At 42.2% G+C, this 20,436-nt stretch overlaps 4 protein-coding genes across 8 annotated transcripts; 2 read left to right on the top strand and 2 right to left on the bottom strand.

Moving 5' to 3' along the window:
* Positions 1–4,793: 4,793 nt before the first annotated feature.
* Positions 4,794–14,588, bottom strand: LOC6579241 (protein sax-3). Of its 4 annotated transcripts, none has more exons than XM_015163557.3 (18): positions 13,431–14,588; positions 12,702–12,970; positions 12,490–12,611; positions 12,236–12,416; positions 12,022–12,140; positions 11,479–11,932; positions 10,934–11,413; positions 10,784–10,866; positions 10,553–10,713; positions 10,014–10,095; positions 9,780–9,950; positions 9,622–9,714; positions 9,354–9,552; positions 9,011–9,285; positions 8,642–8,942; positions 8,347–8,573; positions 7,920–8,272; positions 4,794–7,819 (listed from the first exon to the last, which is right to left on the bottom strand). In XM_015163557.3, exons 2-18 carry the CDS (start codon positions 12,871–12,873, stop codon positions 7,018–7,020), a joined length of 4,275 nt encoding a protein of 1,424 aa, XP_015019043.1. In that variant the 5' UTR covers positions 12,874–12,970; positions 13,431–14,588; the 3' UTR covers positions 4,794–7,017. The 4 variants fall into 4 exon arrangements, with proteins under 4 accessions (XP_015019043.1, XP_015019042.1, XP_002005137.2 ...); XM_015163556.3 differs by having other exon boundaries at positions 4,794–7,822; XM_002005101.4 differs by having other exon boundaries at positions 4,794–7,846.
* A 115-nt stretch (positions 14,589–14,703) lies between these two features.
* LOC6579243 (dynein regulatory complex subunit 2) lies at positions 14,704–19,200 on the bottom strand. Its single transcript, XM_002005103.4, has 6 exons — positions 19,045–19,200; positions 18,733–18,985; positions 18,438–18,661; positions 16,483–16,875; positions 16,174–16,356; positions 14,704–16,122 (listed from the first exon to the last, which is right to left on the bottom strand). Exons 1-6 carry the CDS (start codon positions 19,183–19,185, stop codon positions 15,718–15,720), a joined length of 1,599 nt encoding a protein of 532 aa, XP_002005139.2. The 5' UTR covers positions 19,186–19,200; the 3' UTR covers positions 14,704–15,717.
* Positions 16,853–18,738, top strand: LOC6579244 (odorant-binding protein 59a). Its single transcript, XM_002005104.4, has 2 exons — positions 16,853–17,431; positions 18,163–18,738. Exons 1-2 carry the CDS (start codon positions 17,030–17,032, stop codon positions 18,415–18,417), a joined length of 657 nt encoding a protein of 218 aa, XP_002005140.1. The 5' UTR covers positions 16,853–17,029; the 3' UTR covers positions 18,418–18,738.
* LOC6579245 lies at positions 19,133–20,356 on the top strand. Of its 2 annotated transcripts, none has more exons than XM_032730772.2 (3): positions 19,133–19,599; positions 19,657–20,011; positions 20,072–20,356. In XM_032730772.2, exons 1-3 carry the CDS (start codon positions 19,564–19,566, stop codon positions 20,281–20,283), a joined length of 603 nt encoding a protein of 200 aa, XP_032586663.1. In that variant the 5' UTR covers positions 19,133–19,563; the 3' UTR covers positions 20,284–20,356. The 2 variants fall into 2 exon arrangements, with proteins under 2 accessions (XP_032586663.1, XP_043866417.1); XM_044010482.1 differs by having other exon boundaries at positions 19,133–19,550.
* Positions 20,357–20,436: the final 80 nt, after the last annotated feature.

A 20,436-nucleotide genomic window follows, 5' to 3' on the forward strand; every position in this document is an offset into this window, starting at 1 on the left:
ACAGTGCGACAAAGCGACACAATAAATGAGAGAGGCAACGGCAGCACACACACGTACACACCGACACGCACGCATACACATGCACAAAACCATAGCAGGCAGGCGCTCTGAATTCAGCAATAAGGCAAAGCAGGTATCGGCGTACGCTCTTTCGCTCTCTCACTCTCACACTCTGTGACGCTCTATGAGTGCTGTGCATTGACTGTTTTCTGGCTAGATTTTAAGCTGATGTGATTTCCTAGATTTTATTTATTTATTTTAAATATATTTATTTATAGCAGTCGAATTCGTATTATTTTTCTGATCAAGCTAAAGTGTAAGCAGTCTGATGTTCTATATTTATTTATTAAATAAACTACATTGCTACTAGCCAAACAAGAGTCGAACTTTTAGCTTCATTCGTAAACACTCTCAGCAAAGACAGCTCGCACTCCCACTACATATGTATGTAGTATATATATATAAATGTTTTTATATACTAATTTATGTTTTCAATTAAATTTAAATACTACATAAATTTGTTTTCTTTCGCTCTATCTCTATCTTGAAGAAAGCATAGACAACTTTGAAATATTTGTGATTTATGCTAAATATAAGTAACATCTTAAATTGAAAGAAAAGTTTAGGCGGATTAGCTAGAGCTATGTGTACATATGTATTTCTTTAAACAGTTACAGATATATATATTCTATATAGACTTTGTGACATTATCTGAGTATTATATCTCTATAAACCATTTATAAGAGAGATAAAAGCGTATTTCCTGATATTCGATACATAAAATTCTTGAAAGAGATAGGGAGAGATAAGTATTTTGATTATATTTGCCATATAAAATACTTGAGAGATACAAAGTGAGATTTCTAATTTTAATTTGATACCATGTACAAGTTTTGATAGTGGAAGATTTGATAATATTAGACATAAGTATATGGAGGGAGAAAATATAGAGAAATATATACATACAAAGATAGAGTTTCCTTTCTATACAGAGAGAGAGAGAGGAATATGGACAAACCGATCACAATTTATGGTGGGATTATCAACTTCTAAATAATTTTAATATTAGCCTTATATATTTAGTTTTATTTTATTAAATATTATTATTTTCTTTGTGCATGCATTTGTTTTTCTCAACAGGTCCATATTGTACACATCGCCATTTTCTAGTTTTCGATTGCAATGTATTATAGAATGTGAATATAGAATTCTATAACAGCTTTATGCCAAAAACTCCGACGCATTGCCGCTGCCGCTGTTGTTGCTGCGTTGCATTCCATATGAGCAGGTACCTGTCTTGCCCTGCCTCAGCCTCTGGCTCTTTATCAGCGCATGTGTGTGAGAGAGTGTCTCTGTGTGTGTATGTGTATCTGCATCTGTGTGATCGTTTCGTGTTGGTGCTTGTCGCTACCTGCGTCTGCGTCGACGCACAACAATCCCGGTTTCCAAGAAAATATTAACGATATCTCCCAAAACGTTGCCGCACACAAACGCAAACGTCTGAGGCAAATCCAAGCCCCGAAGGCAGCTCGCGTTGCAGGCAGCAGCAGAGCTGCAGAGCAGCCAAAAAGAAACCCGCTGGGATGCACAAAAGCCGAGCCACAATAGCGGGCCACGCATTGTTATTGATACTAGGAAAGCAATGCAGCACGCACACAGAGAGAAAGACTCACACACACGCACATTGCAGTCCCTTAAAAAAGGAAAGCCAAACGCCGCCGTCTTTAAAAAAAAGGGATCTCTAGCATTGGGAATTGGGAAAATCTGCGCCGCTACCTGCACGGGAAAACACACATGAACACACACACACACACATAGAGCATAACAGACACCCGCATAGCAGCGCACCCTCGAGATCATGTCGAAGTGAGAGAGAGCGAGCAAACGGTAAAAAGAAAATATGCCTACGCTGATTTCTCATGCCCATTGTCTAGAGAGGCTAGAAGGGACGCGTACAGTCACTCGCAGCTATTATCCTGCACAAGAGAGAGGGAGCAAGATGGAGGGAGAAGGAGAGGAATAGGAATAGGCTGAGAGAGAGCGCGGACAGTGTGTAAGAACAAGGCGTGCTTTCTTTGAGTTATGCCAGTTACGGCTACACACTCACTCTCGTCCTCTCCCTCTATCTCTCTCTCTCGCACTGCATGGCTGTCTACCTGCCAAACCGGTTGGCGAAAAAAAGGGCCAGGGCCAATCTCTGGAAGTGCCAGCGGCTGGGGACGTGCCGAGGCGCAAAATAATCTGTTCGTTGGAACTCGCTCTCCGTAAGAAAAATATATGTGAAGAAGATAATAATCGATTCGTTTTTGGCTGCCTCATTGTGCGTTTCGCACACTGTGATCATCATTAGCTGCAGCACAGGTAGGCAGCAGCAACAGCAGCATCAACATCATCATCACCATCATCATCTGCGGAAAAGGTGCAACACGCAATAGACTTTGCTGGGCGAGCTGTGCCCACAGAGGGGAGCCCACGCAACAAGTGCAAATCAGGCGACCGCGACCCCAATGCCAACTCTCTTCTTCTGCAGGGCGAGCCCAATAACTGGTAACCACAAGACTCTACACACACACGCACACACATACACATGCAAAGATGTGCATAAATATCTGTACTTGTCACGTACACACACACATACATACACACTACATTATTATATATGACAAGGCATATGCGTGCTTACGCACAAACAAATTGCTTTATTGGCTCTAAAGACTGTATTTTCGACTTATGGGCGTTACTTTTTGGACTCTGCACAAAATTTACAGATCATCAATTTAATAATTATTTGGAGAATTACTGAGAAATGTTCAAGGGATCTAGATTTTATAGAAATTGGTATATTCTTAAAAATGTAATGTTTGGAATAGGCAAAATCAGCTTAGCGTGTATTAAAAACTTCACAAATTAACTTTATGAATTATCATAAAATCTATAAACATCTTTCAACTGAAAAGAAATGATTCTTACAGAAAACTGAACAAACATATTTTTTTAATCTCTTTACTTACACCAAGTTCTAATTACGCAATTATAATTCAGCTCTTTAATCTATTCAAAATTTACTCCTATACAATATATTCAATTGATTAATTTATAGCTGATCTAGTTGGAGATATAAGCATGTAAACAAATGAGTCCAGCAAACAAACAAAAGATGCCGCTATTCCATCTAATTGATGTAAATCGAAATCTGGTTTCAATTTGTATTTGGTTAACCCGCATGGAGGACAGAACACAGTACGCAGCCTCGTCCAGGGTTAAGCGACTCTGATAACAAATTGTGGGAAGGAAGGGAAAAGAGAGAACACAATTTAACAAGGGGAGCATAACACACAATGAGTGTAACGGATCGTATTAAGATTTGATGTGATGGCAGCTAACATACATACATATAAATGTATGTGTATATATGTACATACATACTACACAGGCTTTAGTTTTTCAGCGGCAAAAAGGAATTGCGCCTCTCGCGGCACGATCAATAATCAAACTAAAAAACAATAATTGCAGTGCCTAAAGCATAAATTTGATTTATTCTCTCTTACTTACGCAATAGTCTAAAAGAGAATATGCCAATCAAAGCCAATGCTTAAAAGAGAGCAGAGATTAAAATCTCTTTACTCTTTAACTTTCTTAAGTTGCTTGTATGCATATTCATGTGAGATGAGAGTAAATCTAACGGAACTAAGCGCAGCGTCTATTGCGTCGCTGTGCTGCTTTGTCTAAAATTTGATTTAGTCTTAATTTTTGCACTGTTTACATAGTACACAAACATCAGTATTGGCAAGTTTTTTTTTTTTAAATGATGAACATCCACTTTATAGTTAAACATAACTTACCATTTAATTTGTGCATCTTTAAGGTATTTATTTATTTTTCACTTAAACACACTTTCCTAAACTACTTTCCGAATTCGATCTGACTTCGGCTTTGCCTTGCGGCGAATTTAACCCAGTCGGAATGGCAAAGTGAACATTTAAATGACAAATCGGTATTAAATCTGTTTATTTCTCATATGAATAATAACTATTGGAGTGTTGACTAGTTGAGAGCCAAATTATGCTTGGAATTAGAACTAAGCAAAAACGAAATGACAAAGAGAAAACTTCTACCTCTTGAAACCGACAACTTAAGGGGTATATTAACTACGATAAGTAGTTATGTGGAAAAATCATGTTGAAAAGCAATTAGAATGAAAAAATACTGTAACTTGAAACGACATTCTCAGCATTTGGCTCAAGTGCCAAGTTCCGCAGCTCAATATCATTTCCGATGAAAAAAGGCGGTACTCTAGGGACTCTAAGGATTAGAATTGTTAAGGAATGAGGCATGTTATTGGAAAAACTCCCGCTGGGAAATGCAATCAGCCCTTCAGATCTAAAAAACTTAGGAGTAGTGCAATTTTAATAAGAATGCATAAGTGGTTTCCAAATAAATGAAGAGGTTCCACTAATAAGAAAGGCCGAACAGAGGTAAAATGAGAGGCTGGGAATGAATGGGAATAGAAATACCACTTGTACCAAAAATAGTCTCTCTAGAATTCTAAGGAGAATAAATCATTAACATTATTTTAATACATATCCAGATTTTAGAGATATATGAATATGTATAGGCTTAGATTTAATTTTTTTCTTGCACAATAAAAACTCTTCATAGTTTTCCACATATATGTAAAATGTTCCTTTATTGTTTATGTAATTTTAAATGCTATATGTATATATATATATTTATATTATGTATGGTAAGTAGATTTATGTCAGTTTTTTTCATTCTTTTCTTTTTTTTTGAAAAATTTCGTTTACATATGGCATACTGCACTAAAAATTAATGTTGATTTTAGTTTTCGTTTTTTTTTTTCTGCTTCGTTTTTATTCTTAAAATTCGTTTACTCTATGACTTTAAAATACTCGTATGTACGTAGTTAATAACTAGTCGCTAATCATGTTTAAAAACTCAAATACCCAACTAGAGTTCATTATGCTACGGAAGGGTATATATCTCAACTCAAGCTAGTTGGCTCACAATAATATAATATATGAGTTATATGTGGGCATATGGCATGGGGACGCATAAATATGTTGCTTAGTGTAGTGTATAATGAGGCTATATAGTATATTTACATGCATGAGCACCGTTCTAGGGATATATGTAATGTATGTATGTATGTAGGGTGCACGCAAGGAAGTTTTTTATGTGTCTATATGCTAAAGCATTCTTTTGATTTCTTACTTTTTCTTTAGGTTTGATACATGCGCGATCTATGTGCTATATGCTATACTTATCAATATTAATATTATGATTATTTATTTCATTTTTTTTTTTTATTTCATTTTAAACAATTCATTTCGTTGAATTTAGTCCAAATTGTTTTATTAATCAATGCAGCCGTTGCCCATTTTTATCGTTTTCTATTTTTCTTTTTGGTTACTTAAAAAACCCAAACACGATTCGAAAATTTTTGAGAAGTGTTCGACCTCCTCTACGTTTCACTGGGGCTAATATATTTTAATTTTGTGTGCTTTTTTCTGGGATGATGATATATTTTGCATTTCTAATGTCGTACGTGCCTAAGTTCTAAATTATGCTATATTTTTCTGGTTTTTTTTTGTGGGCGTGTGCGGTTTTTCGTTGCTTGAAAAAAGTGAAAAACAAAAACATAAAAAAAAATTAATATTATTTAAATACTTTAATGGGATTATATATATCACAGGTACATTTTAGACTTTTTTCAAATGCAAGCTTGTAAAAATGTATGTACGTTATGGGGGGGGTGAGCGAGAGAGAACTAGCCCTTCTCTAACAACCCACAAAATTGGCAAAGAGTGCGCGAATAGGCAAAGGATCGGACAGAAGTATTCTATGTATGTGTATTTTAGAGAGAGTGTCGCTGAGAGTGTATGTGTGGAGCTTTATTAAAGAGAGTGTATGTGGAGGATTCGTTAAAGAGAGTGCGTATGCACAATCGTATTTAAGAGAGTCTGTCTAGAAGGTATGAAGGTATCAGGGACAGGAGAATAAGGGGATCATAAAGTACTCTTCGATGGCACCGAAGTATTGGCTTTACCTATTTTCTTCATTTATATAAGCTATAAGTAGAAGTTATTTGTTTTTAATTAGAGTTAAAGTTTTACTAAGCGCTAGTTCAAGTCGTTATTTATGAAGTATTACTGTGTTTTTTTTTTTTTTTAGTTTTCCGTTTTATAGAAAAGCACTAACCATTAAACATTGCAACTGCCATTGTTCACATTATTTTCGATCGAAACTTCCTCATCTCTCTATGTATATATGTATATCGTATAGTAGGTATGTAAATGCAAATTCAGGGAACATAGTCGATAAATGCTCGATTGTGATCGTAGATATGAAAGAGTTTTTGTTTTTGTTTTTTTTTTCTTGTTGTGAGTAAAACATTTTTTTATATCAAGCCTATATGACTAGGGGGGCCAGCCAACTCCAACTGTAAACATTAATATTTAATATCTAACTAATGTCTGAATTTATCAAAAAGTTGTTTTTTTATGCTATGGCCTGACTTTTCTCTAACTCTTGTTTTCTTTTTTGAGTACGTATTTTATGTTTTTAGCAATTTTTTAAGTTATTGTTTTTCGAAGCATTTTTACAGCATTTCAGTTTCTTAAGTACATTTCCATTCTTCTTCTTGAGTTTTCTCTTTCGCTTTGTGTTGACTTCTATTTGCCTGTTGTTTGTCTATATAACTAAGTTTAAGATCATAATTCGAGCTGTGCACCTTGATTGTTGCTTTTTAGTTGTTCTGCATTCGTTTTGTGAGTGTGTACGTATTCGGTTTTCATAGGATCTTTCCTTATTCTTGTTTTTATATATGTATGTATATATAGCACAGTTCTAGTTATATAAAATTCTATATAGTATTGTGTGCTAGGTTCGATATGAATGAAAAATGATGGACTAGATGCTATCTTTTGTTTTCTTAATACGTTTGCAAGATCCAATTGGGATTCCAATTCCGATTCCCATTCCAATGTGCTGATTGGCTTAAGTATTTTTAGCAGTCATGAGGCGCTGCGGCGGTCCCACGGGATCGCCAGCCTCGGCGTACAGGCAGGAGCCCTCGCTGCAGGAGCAGGTGTCACCCTCCCGGGAGCTGTTGCAGCAGTCGCTCGTATAGTTGCGCTGATGCAGCTCATAGCCGGACGACAACATATTTTCATTCTCACTCTCTGCGCAGGAGTTCTGCTGTTGCAGCTGCTGCTGCTGTTGCTGGGCGTGCTGTGCCGCCTGTCGACGCTGAGCGGAGCGCTTGCTGCCGCTGTGCTCAGTGCTGCTGTCGGAATGGTGAGGCTGCTGGTGCCGCTTGTTGTGGCCGTGCGAGGCGCGCGAGTTGTCCGAGCACTCGGAGGAGCATTGATAGATCTGATGACTGGAGGAAGCCGTTGGCATCTGACTGCCATGTGGCGCATGCACCGGCTGATACCAGCCCTCCACTGGCTGCTGCAGCGGCAACGGCGGCGGCGGCTGCATGGGCGAGGCCAGGGCATCACAGCTGTTGCAAGCGCGGCTGTTGCTGCCACAACGCGACGCCTGATATTCGCTCACGGCGTGCCGCTGCGTGGGATAGTGGATATGTATGTTGCGGGTGGCCATGTCGCCGCCGCCCCCGGCACCGGTAGTCGCAAAATAGGGCGGCAATGGCGGCGGATGCTGGCTGGTGGGCGTGATCTGGTAGCGATTCTGTGTGCCTCCCACAGTGCTCAGCGGATTACTATACAGATTCTCCTGTGGACAGCCAGCGGCGCACTGCGGCGAAACGCCCCAAGCGGAAAATCCACCCGACGAGCTGCTGTGTATGGAGGCATTTAAAATGCTGAGAAGGTGAATATACATAGATATAATGGAGATCTGATTGGAGAGATCTGATCTACAGTTAGACAACTCACCTTTGATTGGTTGAAATGCCAGAGCCGGCACTCTTGGAACTCTTACGCGAAGACTCCGGCGAGCCCTGCGCATAGCCATAATTGGAGGACAATGGTGGCGGATGCTCTGGTGGTGGTGGCAAAAATTCAGACCAATTAATCGTTTCCGTTGGATATTGCAAGTAGTTTGATTTGTTGCTAGCTGCAGCTGCCGCCGCCGCCGCCGTTGCGCCCTGAGCTGCAAATGCATCCGAGTAGGGCGAATGTGTGCCCGAATCCTTATCAGCACTCAACGAGGTGGCCTTGGTGCAGGTTTCGCTGGATGAGGTGCCAATGATCATGGTCGTGGCATAGGGTGTAGGATTATCGGGACTCTAAGATGGGAATAGCGAGAGAGAGAGAGGTGATTAGTTCAAGTCTTTTGTTTTTGTTAACCATTCGAACGCACCTTGCGACAGTTGTAGAAGGTGGTCAGATTGCGTGTGTCCACCTCGGCATAGTCGGTGCCGCCATCGGAGTTATTGTAGTTGGACTGACTGCTGTTGACATGCGACAGCAGCTTGGATTCACTCAGGCCCGAGTCCTTGTCCGTGTCCGTGGTGCGCCAGCCGCGATCTATCCACAGGCTCTCCTTGCTATTGATGTTCAAAGCAGTTATCTCATTGGCGCTGACCACTGTAAGGGGGGCAAAAGCAGAAATCGAATTAGTAAACTGCCAGATTTAGCTAAGTCGCTCCACTTACCGCTCAGGTGTCCCAGCTCTTTGGTCATTTGATGGCGGCGCCTAAAGTAAATCATGACCGTTGCCGTCGAAGCAACCACAATCAATAGGACTACGATAACCAGCACCATAACCCAAGTGCCATGCGGTATGACAGTCGTCTTGCGATGTGTCGTCGGATTGGCATGATTCGGCTCTGTATTCACCATGCCATTCGTGTGGTATGTGAAATCATTGCCGGACTCGTGGCGGCCATCGTGTGTGCCGCTGGGATGGGCACGCGGCGGATGCACATGATACGTGGGATCCATATACAAGGATTTCTAAAAAGAACAAAGACAGAAGAAGCTTATAGCAGAAATAATCTGATAGGTATATTACAGTTACTTACTGGCTTGGAATAGGGCCCGTCGCCTGCTTTGGTAAACGCATTCAGGCGCACGCTATAAACAGCTGTTGTGGTTAGATTATTAAGCAGCACAGATGTGGTTGTTGCATTCAGCGTCATGTTGGCCAGCACTTTCATTGTGTTGCCGGCGCTGACTTCGATTTTATAGCCATACAAATTGCCATTGTGATGCTGAGCTGGCGGCGGCGTCCAGCGCACCCAGCCAGCTGTTAAATTATACATGCCAATTTGTATATTATCCGGCGGAGCAGAGGGCACTAAAAAAAAAAAACATTTTAATTTAAAGAAATGTATATCAATTTTATGGCTATTCATTCTGCTTTACCATCCTCATAGGTTGTGACTAATTTCGAATTGCTGGGCTGTCCCTCGATGGTCTCATAGAAGGGCGTCACAAAGAATTCGTATTTCGTATATTTGCGCAAATTGGCAATCACATGGGATTCCGAGGCAGCATCCAGCACTGTGACCATGGCATACTGATGCGAATGGGAGCTGGCATCGCGATAGCGTATGTGCAGACCCTATTGGAGTAGTATATGATAAACATAGTTTAGTTAAAGTCTCGATATGTCCTTCAAACGTGAGCTTACCTCCACAAATTTCTCGTTTGCGCTCACGTGCAGCATCCAATCCAAGCGCACGGCGCTCGCATTTACAGCCGAGGCATCGATGAGCTCCACAACCTGCACAAATTTATATATATATATATTATAGCACATCCCTATATAGTATTCAAATGTACTCTCACCTTGCCGGTGAGCAGCGTTCGCGCTGCGGACAGCTCATTGGAGGGCGCCACGTCAAAGTCCTCGCCCAAGGTCTTAATAGCATTCGAGAGGCCTGAGGGCACAGACACGCCCTGCGTATTCTCAGCGCGCACCAAAAACACATACGATGTGGCCGAGGTCAGGTCGGAGATCTGTTGAGCAAATGAGTATGAGTAAGGTATGAATGTATTTGAGAGAGCGATGCTACGACTTACCGTTACTTGGGTATCCGCAATGCGATGGGCGGCTACTATCCAGCCCGTTTGCAGGTCGGGACTAAAGTATTCCACAGAATAGCTAGAAATGTAAAAATAAATTATATGTGAAGTGAATATATAAATAATATAGAAACAAAATACATATGAAATGGCTAAAAATAATAATAATAATACATTATCTAATAAGATCTTAATATAAAAATTTCCTTCAGTTTTTTTAAATTATTATTAATATATTTCTATATACTTTAAAGGATGATTCTTTTTTAATCTTCTGTATTCCATAAACTTTGCTTTCAACACGTTTATCTATATATTTCGTAATATATTTACAAATATTCCCAAGTATCATTCCTCTTTTTCGCAATTCTATAAACTTTTCTCTTATCTACATACTTGTTAATATATTTAGAAATATTCAAAATATTCATTCCTCCTCTTCAATTTTCTTAAGTTTAGAAAAGAATTTAATATTATTTACATATCTCTTCAGATATTTCTAATTATTTAAGCATCTCAGCTAAACTATAGCTTACCCTATGATAGGACCAACAGCGCCTGGTTTCTCTTGGCTCTTGGCCCACCTCAGTGAGATGCTCGTGCGTGTCACATTGATGACTTTGGGCGTGCCTGGTGGGGCGGGATAGGTGCTGGGATCCGCCACACGATGCAGCGTGGCAGAGCTGCTCTTCTCCACCTAATTGAAATATTGAAATATGGAAATAATTAGATATAATAGTTAAAAGGACATTAATCTATAGACTTACTCTCAGAGTAGCAGACCAGCTGGATTCACCACGCTCCGAAGAGGCGGTGCATGTATATAAACCAGAATCACTTAGCTGCAGATCTGTTGAAGTAAAAAGAGCAAGTTGAGGCACTTATTTTAAATAGCTCTCTATATATGCTAGGCATACCATCTATTCGTAGGGAGCTGCCCTGAACGATGCTGTGACGATTGCTCGTCTGCACTGCGTAGCCATCGTGGAACCATTTGACCCGTGGCGTCGGATTGCCCGTGGCACGACAAGGCATTGTGGCGACGGAGCCCTTGGATAGCGTTTGATTGGCGGGTCCAATTTGTATGATGGGCGGCGGGCGTTCATCGACCGTGCTGACTTGCAGATAGACGCGCACGGTGGCTGAGTCAACGACACTGAAAGCGGAGCACATATAGAAGCCCTCGTCATCCTGCTGCACATCGTTGATCTGCAGCGTGCCATCGGCTGAGATGTGCTGTCGTCCATGCGAGCTGTTTGGAAACATGAGCGTAGACACGCCCTCCTTGGTCCAGAACACAGATGGCGGCGGATTGCCTGTGGCCACACAAGGCAGCTGCACTTGGCCATTGAGGCCGACTTTCTTATTGGTCGGTTTCTTGGAGAAACTTGGCGGAGCTGTGAAGCAGAAATTGCAGAATTAGCTAAGGCAATCAGATGAAACCATAGATGAAGCGGCGTACCGTGCACGGTGAGCGTGGCTCGGGCGCTGATCTGGCCCACATTGTTGTGCGCCTCACAGACGTAGGTGCCCTCGTCGTTGGGCGTTATGTTGCTCAGCTCCAGACTCTTCTCGTCGTGCAGGATGCGTGCCCGAGAGACCGGAATGTTGCCTTCCTCCTTCTTCCACAGCACCTTGGGCGGTGGATCACCGCCGACAGAGCAATGAAACGTCGCCGTCTGGCCATAGACCATGGTCAAGTCTTTGGGCTCCTTCATGAAGTATGGCTTGATCTGGACAATCAACTTGGCGTAGCTGGATTCGCGCGAGCCCAACAGATTCTGGGCAATGCACTTGTAATTGCCCTCATCGATGGGCTCCACGTTGCTGATCAGCAAATTGCCACCATCCACGATGCGGACGCGTGAGCTGGTGCTAAAAGGTTTCGAATTCAAGTCATCCAGTGGAACGCCATTCTAAAAACACAAGAGAGAGAGAGAGAGAGAGAGAGGCACAACATGTGAAAACTGGGACACGTATTGCTTAAGATTTGCTTTTGGCTTGCCTTCATCCAGATAATGGTCGGCTCTGGTATGCCTTTGGGCGGCCCACATTCGAGCAGCGCCGTCTCGCCTTTGGCCACGCGCGTATCTTTGGGCTCCACGCGAAAATCGTCGCGCAATACTGCAAGCAAAGAAACAAACAAGGTGTCAAACATGTGGCGAGTGTGGGTTAACAAGTTGGCGGTGGTTGTGGTGGTTGAGGTTGTGGTTGCTTACCAGCAATTTGGAGTGAGGCATGTCGACTGACGGCTTTGCCCACGTGGTTTTTGGCCACACACCAGTACTCGCCGCTGTCCTGCTCCTTCTTGCTCTGCATGGTGCGATAGAAGAATAGAGCGCCGTCTTTAAACAAAACCCGATGCGATTTCTTTTCATTCGTATTGACCGGTTCGCCATCCTATATGGGAATGCACATATTATATATAGTATACAGTTGATAGTTTATACATATATTTGATTAGTTAATCTACCTTATACCACTCAATGGTGGGCTCCGGCTTGCCCTCCACTTTGCAATTGAGCGTGGCGGGTTCATTCTTCTTGACGACCAAATCTGTGGGATGCTCAATAATGCGTGGCGACTGATATTGAGCTGGGAAGAGATCATGCATACATATATATATATATCAATATTTGTACATTTTGAGATAATTGCATATGCATGTGGCTTAAATGGCTTTACCTTTGGCTGCGGGCAGCGCTAGGGCCAGCAACAGCAGCAGCAGCAGCAGTTGATGCAGTGGTTGCTGCCTGGGCATATTGTTTATGTTTGATGCTGAATGATAGTAGTTAGTGCTCCAGATGTAACGATGTCGATGTCGATGTCGATGTGATGCTGATATATACATATGCATATGTATATTACATATATATAGATATTGCGCAGTTGTGAGTGGTGGCAATCATTTTTTTTTGTATATCTTTCTTATATGTATATATTATTTATCTTTGCTAATGGCATGAAAAATGGCAAAGAATGTGACAGCTGTTAGTTAAGGGGGAAGCACAATAAACATACATATGTGTATATATTTGTAATATAATGTATGCTATAAAAGTATGCTTACTAGTAATTAAAAATAATTATATTTTATTATTCATTCTTAATATAAACTGGAAGCATACATAGCATATACTTGTACTATACAGTATGTCATAAAAGTATGTAAATTTAACTATTAATTTGATAAACAAAAACCATATGTATATATTTTCAATATTCAATGTGTCATAAAAGTCTATTTACTAGTAATTTTTTATTTTATTTATTTTTAAGCACTTAAATTTTTCATTAATCTTTTTGTTCGCACACTTTTACAACATACTGTATGCATCAATGTGCTGTATATTTGTGGGCGTGAGAGGCGTGTCGGCATTTGCATACAATGCAAAGTATTTGACAATTACAAACCTCTATTCCAATTTCACTCGTTCTATCTGCGTCCACTTCAGTTTTGATTCTGCTTTTTATCTTCGAATTTGTGTGTTGAATATTATTATTCTTCGATGCCTGCTCCAGTTAGATTTCCATGCAGGCAGCTCGAGGCGCCCAAAATCGAAGGCGACGTCGACGTCGACGACAATGACGACATATGCATATATAGATAAGCAATGCAGAGCACTCAGCGCGCAACACCAATAAAATTATATATACTTATTTGTGTCTATGCTTTCCCATTAATTTGGTTGAGTTCTTTTTTTTTTTTATTTCTGTATTTATCTCTCTTTATGTTTATCTCGCCAGCGCCTACGGCGACGGCGTGGCCCAAAAAGTAGAAGAAAAAGACAGAATTTACAATCCAAATGCAGCGAGGCGAAGTTTTGATTTTGATTGCTTTTTCGATTTTATTAAGAGTTTCTCACACTTTCTTTTCACTCACTTCGTATCGTATTGTATTTATTTTCGTTGTTATTTTTATTATTAATCACAAAACAAAAAACTTTAAATCGTAACTAAAACGATTTAGCGTTGCGTCTTCTCTCTCTCCCTCTCGCTGTCTCTGTCCTTTTTAGCTTGTTGTTTTTGTCTTTTTAGTCGTTTGCGTTTTTGGGGTTGTTTCTCTTTCTCAGCCTCATTTCCGCATTTTCCGAATGAAATTTCTTTTTGGTAATTTTACAAGAACAAGAACATGCTCCTGCTGTTTCAGCCGTTCATCAGTTCACCGACCACCGTTCCCGTTGCTATTGCCGTTCCAACTGCCAGGCCAGCCTGCTGCCTGCCTGCTGGCTTGTTGTTGTATCTATAACAGTGCGTAGCGTACGTATAAATATATACACATACACATTCATGCACTCTCTTACATGAACACGCACACACGCACGCACGTACACTTTGGTTTCGGTAGATACACAGATGTAAGAAAACACATCCGATTTTTACACCCGAAATGCGGGTTTGATTTTGATATTTATTCACTTGTCCATTGCATTTAATTTGTGCGCTGAATTAAACAGCAGCTGCAATTAACTTTTATTAATTATTCTCTCACTATTCTTTGTGTTTAAGTCAATTTTTGTGTAAGCAGCTACTGGACGTGGGTTGTGTCTGTGGAAAACTGCGGAACAATGTGAATGTGGAACGAAAGAAAACAAAAAATACCACAAATCACCATGCTAGAGATCTGGCAGCACTGCTTGCGCTGCCATAACGTTGGGTGTGGCGCCAAAATCAAAATATTGTAAAATTAGACAATTTTATATTGATTCATTTATTTTTTGAAAGATATTAATGTAGTCAATGTTATTTTTTATAAAATGCGTAGATTTTGATGCCGCACTTCTTGATTTGCAGAATCATATATTCAGATAATTTTCTTATTGGGGTTTGCCTTCAACCATCTGGCAGCCTTGCAGGCGACACCCGGCGCCAAAATATAAAAGTTCGTCAAGACTTAAAATTTTTTAATGAATTTTATAAATCAGCTTAGGAGGACTTCAATATATTTGGATCTGATGTAGCAGAAGCTTGCACATTTATTTTGGAGAGTTTACGAGATTGTTTCCCAGAAGATGTGCCACTACATAAAGGCTCGTCCATATCATCGACGTTATTTAATTGGACGCATTCGTGACAAACAATACGTCCACGATAGGTAAAGTTATTCAATTTCGGCTCTGATTGGATCATTGGACTGTATAGTGGATCATCCGTATTTTGCGTTATGTCGGCTGTATCGTTGCCAATACATTCGGGGCAAATGTTGTGCTTAACGCTGCCAATGTGGCACGGGCTGAGATCGAGACATCGCTTGAGCGGCATGCTCAGGTAATCTGTCGCGGTGCGCGGTGGCTTTTTCTTTCCATTCTTCAAGTTGCAGGTCAACTTCACCCAGGTCATGTCGTCCTTCTGCTGGCGCGCTATTATCGCCTTTCGTATCTCAGCTATCCGTCTGCCGGAAGACATCAGCTCCGTATAGAGCTTCCGGCAGCTGTTGGCCAAATTCGCTTGGGTATAGACGATGGCATTGGTACCAGTCAGCTCACCAAACGCCTGCGGTGGGCAGCGACATAGTGAGATGCACTTGATAATGTTGCGATTACGTTGCATTATTTCGAGTTGAACTTAAGCTGGAATTTGGACCACAACCAAAACTGAATTTTCCATATGCTATTTTGAGTCTTATAGCTATAAAATTTTTGTTTTTGTATTTTCCTTATTTTTTGCTTTTTTATGTTTGTAGTTGTCGTGCCTAGGCCTCCTAAGCTCTAAGCTTGGCCAGCTGAGGTTTGCCCCTGACTAGATTACGTGAACGTATCAGATTCGATATGCCTGCCTCGCAGCTCGGCACATGTGCTCCAATTGGACGTGGGGCTGGACGTCGCCCACCTGCCACAGCGCTCTTCACCTGCTTCGGCTGCAAGCGCAGCTGGGTGACCCGATCCACGGACATGCTCTTGGGTCGACGCGACAGATAATCGTGGATGTGGCTATTGGAGCCGTTGGCTATGTTCAGATCAATCAGATAGTCCTGCAGCTCGGCCTTCAATTTTGCATTTTCTGCCTCCAAGTTGCGTTTCTGCTGCTTGAGGCAGGCCACGTCGACGGAGACATTGTTGACGCGTCGCCAAAAGGTTTCCATTTGTGGCAAGGCAGCTACTTCCTCCTACAAAGAAAATTCCATTGTACTCCGGTTAGCTGTTTATGGTCTGCTTACCTTGAGTGGATCATTAGATAAGTGAGAGTCCTCCTCTCCAGGTGTTTGCAGCTCACGTATCTCTATTATCTCTTTGGAGAGCTGAGGCAGCTGAAACAGTTTCTCTCGCTGCGTTTCCATTTTGGAGCAAATGCGCGATAGCTGGGACAAAGTTTCTACTTTGCTCAGATGTGCCTTGAGTGTCTGGGGGAGATTATATACAGAGATAGGATGATAATAATTGAGTAATTAAAGTATACATCTCTATTTCTTCTATTTCACTCTCTCTCTCTCCCTATTACTCCCTCTCTCTCTATTCACCTCACCCACCTGTATAGCTTCATAGCTCTCCACGGTCATTTCCTTGAATAGCCTGTGCTGCTCCTCCACCTCCTTTTCGACGTAGCTGCGCAACTCTCTCAGCCGATCGGTGAGCTCCTGTTTGATGTTTTGCCTCTGGTGCAGCTGTGCCTGCTGCTTGATTTGCTGCTCCTCGGCGAGCAGTCGGAGATTGCAGAGCTGATCGATCAGGTGCTCGATCTCGTAGCTTTGCTGACTTATCTGCTGGGCGCTCTCCTCGTCGCGCTGCTTCAGATCCACATACTCCGAGTAGAAGCCCTCGATGTGCTTCCCATAGTCGGCTAGCACCGATTGATATTCCTGCCACAAGGCCTCCAGCTTGCCCTCGCCGCGGCTCGTAATCTTCTCCAGCTTCAATTGCATCTGTGATTTGATGGGAATTATGTAATATTCTCTGTGTGCCGTTGGCCCATTGTGTGCCAGTCAAGCACGACGTCCATTAGTCCGTCAGCTGTCAACAGTCGCTGGCTATAAATGTCGACAGCAGCTCAGAGCTGCTCGGCAAACAGTTCTTGAGATGCGCCTGCTGCTGTTGCTTTTACTCAGCTTTAGCTGCAGCATCAACTGCCTCAAGTGTCGCTCGCAGGATGGCGCCGGCGATGCGGAGCTGAAGCGGATTGTGCGCACTTGCATGCAACGCAGTGGCAGCAACGGCAACCAGGAGGACAACGACAATAGACGCTATGGCAATGGCAATGGCAGATACAATTTTGATAACGATGATTATGGACAGGCTCAGGATCGAGGCCAGGGCCAAGGCAGACAGCAGCAACAACAACAGCAGCAGCAGTCCTATGGTAATTCCTGGCAGCGCAGCGTTAAGCAAACTGACAACAACAACAATAATAACAACAACAACAGCAACACATCTGAATCGGGCGGCTGCGTGGCGCTGTGTTTCTTTGAGGAAATGAACATGGTAAGTCAGCTGCAACACTATTTAAGTATATAATGGTACATACATACACATATACATTTGTACATACATATGAATACTATTTGTCATGAATTCGTCTTCTTCCTTTAATGTTCTCATTCGCTAACTGACTCAACAAGCTGAGCCATGTTGTTCTCTCTTTCTTTAAAGCTTTCATTCACCTTACTCTCACCGCTCTTTTAAATATGCAAGCTGAGCTCCTTAAGCCTAGTGCGCTTAAAAACGTAGGTCGATCTCTCTGTCTTTTAAGCGGTTGCTCAAGCTTCCATTTTGTTTTACTTACTCTCGCCAAGCTCTCCCATACTTATACAAGTCGAGCGCCTTAAGTCTAGTGCGCTTGAAAAGGCAGGACGCTCTCTCTCGCTTTTAAGTAGTTACTCAAGCTTTCATGCTGTTTTTCTACTCTCACTGCGCTCTCAAACATACGTATGTATGCAGAAAGAGCATAAAGCTATTTTCGTTACTTTTGCAGCATTGCAGAATTTTCAGAGCACTTGCCATATTGCTTAGTGTATATATAGAGAGTATTAAACTGCGCTCCCAAATGGTTGTGTGCATGTATGCAAACCGCATACTCACTCTCATTCTTTCCCTTTTGAGGGAAAAGGCAGGCAAAACTGTTAAAACTGTTATATTCATATATTTGTATATGCGTATGTACACACATGCATATGCATGTAGTGTACATTCTGTCTAACGATTTCTCTCTTTAGGTGGATGGCAGTGGTCAGCCTGATCGGCGCAAGGTCAGCTACTTGCTGACAAAGGATCTGCGCGATCGCGAGCTGCGCAACTTCTACATGGACACCGTGCAGCAATGCTTTCGCTACATAGAGCACTCCCGCTACAGCAACAACAACAGCAACAACAAGTGCAGCCAGGCAAGGGAGCTAGTCAAATGCATGTCCGAGTATGCCAAAGCGCAATGCGATGACTGGGAGGAGCATGGAAATATGTTATTCAACTAAACTCTTGACCCGTTACTTACGCCGCTCTTCAGATCCTCCACACGATCCAGATAGTCTTCGTGGTTGTCCTTGATAGTACGATCGGCGGTCTCCTCTAGCTGATAGAAAACGCACTCGAGTTGCTGTTGCTTCTCCGCCTGCAATTCCTTATAGATAGCCGCATCCTGTTTATATTCACGCAGTACCGCCTGCTTGTCGTCCTCGTAGATGCGCCAGAAGAACTCTATGCGACTGCGATGTATGCCTGGTAAAAGGGAAGCACTTTTATTAAATACTATGTAGATATACAATATGAATATTAAAGATATAGCTCACCAATAATATGATCAATGTTCTCCATATGCGACTGCTGCAAGTTGGCGTACATATCCTCCGTGGAATTGATATCGCCTATTAGACGCTGTATGACCTGATCCTTGCGCTTCAGCGCCTGCTCGAAAAACTGCGCCACATCGAGAATTTCCCGACGCAAATCCTGAATTTTCACCTGTCGCAATATGGAACGCCATTCCTGATTGATTTTGGCCATATTCAGGCGACAAAATGCATCCTCGCGCTTTAGCTTGTTCTGCACGGATATATACGGTTATGGGCTTAACAATACCTAGGGTATCTGTCATTCGTTACCTTCATGTACATCGCTATTAGCTGCATTTTGCGGCGCCTCGTCTCCTCCTCCATGTCGGCGCGCATTTGTAAATATCTGGCCCGCTCCTCCTCGGACATTTTGGCCAGCTTATTGCCTTTGCCTTTACCCTTTTTGCCCATCTTCAAGTGTTTCTATTAATTGCTATTTGACGAAAGCTGCTTATCAAATTTCAAAGGCCAGTTGGTTCAACTAATTGAGCGCACCAGACTAGAGGTCAGACTGAACAGAAAAAATTGTACAAAATAAATGAATGAAAATCGAAGAAAGAAAAACAAAAAAACAAGTTGCTGCCATGACGACCTTCACGCCTCCCCTCACCTGCCCCGGTTGTCAAGGGGTTGTTCATCATTTTTAATGCTCAGCATTTGAGCGTGCATTAAATTAACGATTCGTACATTTCAAAGCCCATTAGGGCACTGACAACTGATGCGGGCTGTGACGGAGCTGACACTATAAATGGGGCCCATCCAGTGGGCAGCTTCAGGTTAGTAACTAGCATGTGGCGATTTATATTTGTATTGGCTCTGCTGCTGGTAAGTCCAAATCTTGCTTTTATATATTTTATATACCGCCCTGCCACGCCCCCACAGGTGTACACTGCGCTGGGCATACGCGTGAATTGCCGTCACATGGAGCGCATTCACGAGGATCACATCCATTACTGCTGCAAGCATCCGGACGGCCACAACGACGTCAGCGAGCTCTGCGCCCAGAAGACCAACTTTAAGCTGCCCTCGAAGACGGAGGAGGCCATGGAGGATAACACTGTGGATGCCGTCATGACCGGCAATTGCTGGGCCAAATGTGTCTTCGATCATTATAAATTCTTGGTCAACGACACCCTGGACATGCTGGCGGTCAGGAGTCACTATAAGAGCGTGCACAGATTGGATCCGGAGTACGAGACTGAAATGCTGGCGGCTTTTGACGAATGCCATTCGAAAGGTAAGTGGAAGAGACCCAAATCGGATAAGCATATATATATTGGTGTCCATATATTGCTAGCTGTGGAGGCAACATCTGTCTTCCTCTCGATGCCCATCGTACGCGCCTTCAGCAGTGCCAATGTGTGCAAACCCCTGTCGAGCGTCATCTTGTCCTGTGTGATTCAGACGTTCTTCCATAACTGTCCGAGAAGTCGCTGGTCCAACACCACAGAATGTCTCGAGACTCTGGCGTTCTCCAAGCGGTGCAAGGATGTGCTAACCACAATGTGAATGAAGGAAACTGAAAAACTAGCATTAAATTCTATATATCTATATACTGGAATTATATGAAAAGATCAGCATATATACATATGCATAATGCTTCAAGAATGCGGAAAAAGCAGCTACATAAGAGAGGTTAAATAAGCCACAGACTAAAAGAAT

The sequence above is a fragment of the Drosophila mojavensis genome, unplaced genomic scaffold (genome assembly GCF_018153725.1).
Source record: "Drosophila mojavensis isolate 15081-1352.22 unplaced genomic scaffold, ASM1815372v1 contig_80, whole genome shotgun sequence".
Classification (NCBI taxonomy): Eukaryota; Metazoa; Arthropoda; class Insecta; order Diptera; family Drosophilidae; genus Drosophila; species Drosophila mojavensis.